This window comes from Olea europaea, chromosome 10 (genome assembly GCF_002742605.1).
Source record: "Olea europaea var. sylvestris chromosome 10, O_europaea_v1, whole genome shotgun sequence".
Lineage (NCBI taxonomy): Eukaryota > Viridiplantae > Streptophyta > Magnoliopsida > Lamiales > Oleaceae > Olea > Olea europaea.
Window position 1 is genome coordinate 33,091,127 of NC_036246.1, and position 8,591 is coordinate 33,099,717.

The 8,591-nt window shown below is 29.7% G+C and overlaps 2 protein-coding genes across 2 annotated transcripts in view; both read left to right on the forward strand.

Annotated features, from left to right (window-relative positions):
- Window positions 1–147, forward strand: part of LOC111400559 (elongation factor 1-delta-like) — a 1,083-nt gene extending 936 nt beyond the window's left edge. The window contains exon 5 of the mRNA XM_023027966.1: window positions 139–147. Coding sequence (XP_022883734.1) covers window positions 139–147 — 9 coding nt within the window. The remainder of the gene's footprint in view (window positions 1–138) is intronic.
- Window positions 148–361: 214 nt separating this feature from the next.
- LOC111401891 (cytochrome P450 71A1-like) lies at window positions 362–2,684 on the forward strand. Its single transcript, XM_023029865.1, has 4 exons — window positions 362–906; window positions 1,148–1,569; window positions 1,816–2,071; window positions 2,296–2,684. The coding sequence occupies exons 1-4, from the start codon at window positions 390–392 to the stop codon at window positions 2,661–2,663; spliced, it is 1,563 nt and encodes a 520-aa protein (XP_022885633.1). The 5' UTR covers window positions 362–389; the 3' UTR covers window positions 2,664–2,684.
- The last annotated feature ends 5,907 nt before the right edge of the window (window positions 2,685–8,591 follow it).

Below are 8,591 nucleotides of genomic sequence, written 5' to 3' on the forward strand. Positions count from 1 at the left end.
TATTTAATTTGAAAATTCTTTAAAAATTGTTATTCATCATATATGTGGAATTATTTGAATTTTTTTGGGAATTGTTATTTATCGTATATATGATATTTGTGAATCTATGATAGTGATTATGTATATGTGTTTTTGTAGAATACATAAAAAAAATTTGTAATTTTTTAACAAATTTAATTGTGCGACAACTCCAAATGTCTGCACCGCTACTGTTCTATCGTCTTGTGCTAGTCCACCTTTTCCACATACGACAGAGCCTGAATATCAATAGCAATCTCTCGGAAAATTTGCATCGTTATCTAATACAGAAATATCAACCTTTTCAAATTAGCTCCAACTATAAGTAGCCTCGTCTCCCACCGCAATCTGTATATAATCCACAACCAAAAATGGAGGACTCTTGGTTGGTTTCAGCCTTTACATGGCTAGCTTTTTTAGTCATAATTATTTCAAATATAATCCATTATCGTCGTCCTAAACAGAACCTTCCACCAGGCCCTAAACCATGGCCTATCATTGGCAACCTAAACCTACTTATTGGTTCAATCCCACACGAATCTCTCCACTTATTATCCCAAAAATATGGAGAAATAATGCAACTTAAATTTGGTTCTTATCCAGTTTTGGTTGCTTCATCACCTGAAATGGCCAAACAGTTCCTTAAAACACACGATACAGTTTTTGCTTCTCGGCCTGCACTGGCTGCTGGTAGGTATACCAGTTATAATTTCTCAGATGTGACATGGGCGCCTTATGGATCATACTGGAGACAGGCTCGAAAGATTTATCTTACGGAGATCTTTTCCTCTAAACGACTCGACTCGTATGAATATATTCGTATCGAGGAAAGGCATAATTTTCTTTCTCGTCTTTATGCTCTTTCAGAAGTTCGAGTGAATGGTTGCGGTAAGTTGATCGCAAGAGTAGTGAGATTAATGATTTGCTAAGCTTAAAAAGTTAGATTAGAAGTAATTTTATTCATTAGTAAATAAGTATTTTGTCGAAGTTCAAAATATATAAATTACATGCGTTGAGAGTAGAATAAGATTTTAAAGTTAAGCAACATGCATAATCTTCTTACATAAACTATATACATTGAGAACAATGCTTAATTTCTTGTTTTTGATAATTATTTATGCTCTCTCAGGGAAGCCAATTGTGCTGAGAGAACAATTATCTCGTTTTAGTCTCTCATCTATAACGAGGATGGTACTAAGCAACAAATACTTCAGTGAATCAAAATTTGATGACCAGGGTTCCATAATAACGCTAGATGAACTTCAAGGGTTATTAGACCAGTGGTTTTTGCTGAATGGTGTGATCAATATTGGAGACTGGATACCTTGGTTAAGTTTCTTGGACTTGCAGGGATATGTTAAGCAAATGAAGGATTTGTACAAAAAATTCGACAGATTTCACGAATATGTTCTCGATGATCACAAGGCTAAAAGGGATGCAAATGTCAAGGATTTTGTCCCTAAAGACATGGCAGATGTTTTATTGCAGATTTCTGAGGATCCTAATCTTGAGGTTAAACTAACAAGGGATGGTGTCAAGGGCTTAATGCAGGTATTTACAGGGAAAATTGTATCATCTTTTCCAGTGAGAAATTCTGTAACAAAATTTTCAATCAAGCTTAGTGTGCATTATTTTTTACACCTTAGTTGATATCCTACCACGTATCACTTCCTCATTAGACGGTTTGAACAAACACAATTTCTACAGCCAATGATTTTCTGACAACACTAAGGTGCCAAAAAAAGAGAGGAAAAAGTGTATTAATTCTAAAATTTTCACTTCTCCAAATTGTGACAGGACCTACTAGCAGGTGGCACAGACACCTCATCAACCACAGTCGAATGGGCATTTCATGAAATCATTAAAAAACCACACATAATTGAGAAGGCAACAGAAGAGCTTGACAGAGTTATAGGAAGAGAAAGATGGGTGGAAGAAAATGACTTCCCCAAATTGCCTTATATAGAAGCTATAATCAAAGAAACCATGAGACTACATCCACTTGCTACACTGCTCGCTCCACATTTTGCCATTGAAGACTGCAATGTATCAGGTTAAGTCTAACTGTACCGTCTAAAGAATTTAAATTTGGTCATCAACGCTGTATAAAGTGTGGAGATAATTCATTTTTTTCATCAAATTCAAAACACTCTATTTTTTAGCTCACACATACAAGTTTCATTACTGTGTAACTACGTGACTTGAACTTAGTATTTTTGAAAGCTTATATTATTAAACTAATATATACGTTTATATTTGAATTTTTTTGACCAACAGGTTACGATATCTCTAAAGGAACCACGGTCCTAATAAACGTGTGGAGCATAGGAAGGAACCCCAAATTTTGGGATGCATCGGAACAATTCTTGCCAGAAAGGTTTTTGGACAAGAAAATTGACATGTTAGGACAAAATTTTGCTCTATTACCATTCGGGTCGGGTCGTCGGAGGTGTCCCGGGTACAATTTGGGACTTAAGATTGTTCGTTCAACGTTGGCCAACTTGTTACATGGATTCAACTGGAAATTGCCTCAGAATATTAAGCCCCAAGATGTATGCTTAGAGGAGATATATGGATTGACCACACATCCAAAGGTCCCTCTTGAAATGATCATAGAACCTCGACTCCCAATACATCTTTATTAAATAAATTTCTTGATCAGTAAATCACGCTGTAAAATATTATATAATAAGATATTTATAGAATTTTACTTATCATATTGTTTAATTTTATTTAATACTTACTACATAGATTATATTTGTAAATGTTTTCCATTTATAGGAATAGAATCCTAAAACAATCTCCTCAAGATAATCACGAAGTTCAATTCTATCAATTCTATCCCTGTTTGATAAAAATTGAAATTTTGATTTTTATTAAAGTTAATTTTAATAATTAATTTTAATCACTCGTTTCATGGGGTTCATAACTTTTTGATCAAATATTTCATCAATTTTTTTTTTTTTTTTATAAAATTTGCCAAAAATTTGATCTTAATCTACAGGGCCTAGACTTTTTGGTGAGGAATTAAAGTTAAGAAATGATTTCATGCTATCTAATTACGGCTACGTGATCTTCTCGGATCAGATTTTGACGTGTCCGCAAGTCTATTATTATTCTTCAATTTTATGTATTGATACGGCTAAATTGTTTAAATCAAATTGACATGTGTTTCTTTTGAAGCTAAACTAAGTGATTCGCACGAACATTAATCAACTTGAAATTATACCGGCAAATCATCCAACAAATTTAAATCGAGAAAATATAATGATTCTTCAAACTTTCGTATTATCTAACCTAACTCTCAAACAAAAATAGAAGAAAGATAATCATCGACAACTGGAGAGATTTCAAAGAAGAAAGTAGTAAAATCAATCGATTGAAAAGTATTAAAGTTCAACTAGTAGCTTCTTGTTATATCCGAGTGAACGGCTCGGATGACCCCATTATACACATAACCTTGACAGGATTTGTGCTCAACTAGCACAATTATAGCTTCCACTGCCTTGCTGCCACGTGGCATAATCCACGTGAACAAGAGAGAACAAATATCCATATATTGACCGCCATATTTATTTATCATTCTCATGTATCTATCAACTTTTAAAAAATTATACTATCTTTTTATCTTAAATTACTTAAATGGACAAGAATAAAACCGAACAAAATATATCACTCTAAATTCATCCATTAATATTTATCATATTAAATGCTTTTAGATCTTTTGTATTAATTTCTTTAGTTTAATTAAAGTTCTAATATTCATAAAATATATACTTTAACTAAAGTCAAAACAAACGAGGGAAGAAATACAATTAGATCAATTACAAACACGTAGTAATATATCAAGAAGATTTTGAAAATGTGAGGATTATCTTTTATTTTTGAATTTAGGTCGATGACTCTATTTGACACTATGCTTTTATCGTAGGACGCATCAACATACGATGAACTATTACGAGAAGAGGAGATATGCACAAAAGGTGATTGAAATTTTGTTCATTGTAAAAATTTATTAAAACTTATGTTATTTACTGTTAGCACAAGGGCGAAAAAAGCCTTAGTTTTGGTCATAATTGTTTCTAGAGGTAAGTACGTAATTTGTTGCAAAATAGCATAATATATTAGTCTGGGCTGCCTTCAGAGGTTGGATATACCAATTTGATATGAGCTTTATATATGCAATTTTATTATATAAAAATATTTTTTTTTGGTTGAATTTTATGGATATATATTTTTTAACTGAATGAAGTTAATAAGATTAATTTCGGAACGTAATGTGATTGATATGGTACTTTTTCTAAAATTTAAAAATTATAGAAAATGGTGTGGACATATATTGTTTAAATGAATTAATTTAATAAAGATAATATTGTAATATATGAGGGTGTTCGGGAGCCTTTTTTTATGTAAAAATACATTTTGAAATAGTAAATTGATGAAAAATGTCTGATTGAAAAATAAAGAACAGTTTTTAATTTACGTATAATATTATTTTAATGAAAAGTGTGATTGAAAATGAATACCATAGAAAAAAATAATGTAGTAGAATGTGAGAGAATAGTGAACAAACAAGAGCAATGACTCCCTATCTTAATCATAACAGCCTTGTACTGAAACGCGAGTAATGATAACAAAATAGAAGTCAAAAAATCATTTTGAATAAGATTTCTTGTCCAATTTGAAGACGATTATCCTCTACTCATCTCGGCCTCTTACAGGTTCGACTGTACACCATTTTCATTTTATAATTGTTTCCTTTTGGTTCATGCACCTGATTTTCCGGTGGCTAAAAGTCATGTTCTGGGTTCGCATTTTTGACCATACAAACAAATTTAATCTTAAACTATGATTTTTATCAAAGAATTTATTAACAAAATTACAGTTTTTAGAAAGTAAATTTAGATATACGACTTGTTTGAGTCGAAAAGATTACATTTTGTAATAGTAAATTGATAAAAAATGCGGTTAAAAATAAGAAATTTTTTTTGATTTACGTATAATATTATTTTATTGATAAATGTCGAATAAAAAAGAAGATGGATGAAAATATATTTTAAAAAATGAGATCAAACAAGTCGATAAATATATATAAAGTCAAATTTTAGAAAATATAATTTACTTATGGACAAGAAACGGCACCCGACTCTTTTGACTTCTTGAACGGTAAAATAATTCAAACAAGTGGGCATCAAAAAGTTTAATCAACTACAGTTAATGACAGCGATGAATAATCGAGTCAAATCATTAATCTACTTTGAAACGCAATAGAGTATGTGATGTTTAGTGTTTGTGCTATCTCGTGGAGAATGATGGGTCAAAAACGAGATTCTTTTTTTAATTTATTATTATTATATTATTTTTTTCCCCGCTTGGTAGCCATTTCGTGTAGCTTAATTTTGTGGTTAGTCGAGGAGACAAGCAAGATATTTTTATAGAGTTGAGAAATAGCTGTGCGCGTGGACTTCATTTAATATTAGTGTGTGTTTAATTGCGATACAAAATTTACATGAAAATAAAATAAATTATTAATTAAATACATTTAATTGATTTAGTTTTTAACTTCACAATATTATTTGCCCATTTTTTATCAGTGGATAAATGAGAGAGATAAAGAGATAGCAAATTACCTTGGAAAATAAAAACTATCCCTCCTTCAGAAAAATATTTTTCTTATTTTTAAAGAAATATAGTCACATAACTGAAAGTCGGAATAAAATTTCATAAAAAATTGTCAATCAATCACTCCAAAAGTAGACATATGAATAGAAAATGATATTTTTAAAAAAATAAAAAATAAAATCAATCAAACGCACTCTGAATGTATAAAGTCGATTGACAAAATATTGATATGTACATGATGTTGAATTACCTTAGATTTAAAAACTCTTGGATTTATTTTTGTAAATGTTCAATGACAAATAAAAGTGAATTTTATACAACGAATTTATTTTTCCTAATAGCTTATGCATTTGAAACCTTTACAAAAATAAAATATCATTGGCTAATTAAATGTGTTTACACGTGGAGGAATATCTAGATCATGAAGATCTGTGAAGCAATTATTGACAGCTATATTCTCAAATCATTTTGAAATTATTGCAATTCATGAAGTACGGCAAGAATGTATGTGGTTGAAAAATATGACCCATCATATCAAGTATCATGCGGATTAACTTCAACAAAGAATAGTCCAACAATTTTGTATGAAAACAATGCGGTTTGTATTTCACAACTCAGAGGAAACTATATCAAAAGTGACACGACGAAGCATATTTCTCCACACAATGTCAATTTTGAATATATTCTGAACAATTCAGAATATTACTCACTAACAATTTTAAAATCTTGCAAACGAAGGTGCATCTACTCATAGCAGGTTTTGGGAAGGACTAAGTCCTCTGATGATCAAATCTCTCAACTAATTTTTTTCAAAGAACCTGTAGATCCTTTTCAGTAAGACATTCAATTTTCAGCCCATCGTGAAGATGGTGAAGAAGGAAAATGAGTGTTTGCACGATTCTGCGGGAATTCTTCGTTTCCTTCTTTTATTATCTCTCCCAAACCTTTTTGAGACAATATGGATATCAGCATCAACTATTCATGATAAATAATTTTGTCAGAGATATCAAGTGCAACAAACTCAAGTTTTATGATATTTGTCATTTGATTAACTACACAATATAGCAAGAGAAAATATAATTAGTTTCGAAAAATATGATTAAATTAATCAAGTAGTCAGCATGAGATAAGTTACGTGTTTTCTTTTAAAGATAAACACTAAAATAATATGTTATTCGAAACATATGCTACTCCAGGAACACGTATTTTATTATTATTTTTTCAAAATCAATACGTCAATAATCTTCTGAAATATTGAAAAATATAATTTATGCTCTTCAGAAGCAAATAATATTATTCAAAAATATTAATTATAATATTGTGTTACTTCAAGAGTATCAACAAACTATTTACAATAGGTAGATCTTTGATTAATATCCTTCTAAAATATTAATTATAATGTTATGCTACTTCAAGAGCAACAACATGATAAATTATTATAATAGAGCATCAAAAAATATTTAATCAGCTTAAAAGACAAAAAAAATATTTAATAATCATCATAAATATGAATTTTTTAACAAGTGTCACTTACTTTTGTACAGTATTTTTTACTTCCTTTTTTATTTTTTGTCACCTTCTTGAAATTTCTGTCATTTTTTTGAATGACAAATATCACTTTTAATTAAAGTGAAAAAGTGACTTAACTTAAAAAAGTGACATCGTGTCACTTTTTTTTATTATAAAAAGTGATATTTAATTGTACACGGTATTTTTTTACTTTCAAAATACTTTTCATATGATTTTATTAAAGATCCATAATTTTAGGAGTATTTTTGTAAGTTGACCTGGAGAAAAATCATTTTGAAGATTCTTATAATAGGAGGACGGTCAGCCTCACATTTCCTCGATCTCATAATTTTTCAACCATAAATTTCATTAATTTTTATCAAAATTTACTAAAAACTTAATTTTTATCTAAATCAAATAGAGGCTAGTTAATTTCTTTAAAGCCTAAACACGATTTAAAGTGACAACATTAAGGAGTTAAAATTACTTTATACGCAACATTTAATGACGTTAAGTTCAAACATGAGAATATTTACTTCAATATAAACAGGATTCAATTACATAAATAACAATGAATAAGATTTTATTTTAATTTTTTTACTTCTTAATACGATTTAGTGCTTCTCGATCTATTTTATTAAACAAGTCACGAGAAAATATCAAGTTAGTATCAATACCACAAGGATCTCATACAGCTTGAACAAATAAAGTCTTTATTCTTTGTGGGAAAATTTTGTAATTATCGTACGTTAAAATTACGTTTTCAAAAGTATCATAATTCAAGATTTTTATATGAAAATAGATAATAATTGATTTATATAACATAAAGAATGTGACCTTAATTGGTAGTTATTAAATAATTATATTTTCTCTGTCATCATTTTCATTCCATAGAAATAGGCAGACAATTACTGCGTCCACCATTTTAATGCATGTGAAAATTAGGAAAGAATAAATCGCACCTCCATGATTCAATTATTACATCAACACGTTCTTCTGTCAAAATCATCATTTTACTTGTTACAATAGGAATTGTTTGTTATCCACCAGAGTAGTGCTGCACTTACAAAAAATTAAAAATACATAAAAATAAATAAATAAAAAATAAATAAATAAACTTACAAAACCTTTAAAGACAACTCACAAGTGGGGTGGGTGGGTGATTTTGTGGCCTTTTTTTATTACACATGGGGCTCACACATTGTCTCTATTCTGACAGACTTCTATAAGGTAAAATTTCGTACATATGGAATTTTCCTTTCCACCATTAATCAACAATCTGTAATGATTGTAACAAAAGAGAGGCGTTTGGAATTCTAATTCCAGTGTAATATGCAAAATCAATGGTTATTTATGATTGTATTTACGAGATGTGACATGTGATATTGTGGCTTAAATTATGAAATACGACAATTATGACCTCTATATTTCAAGCATAGTAA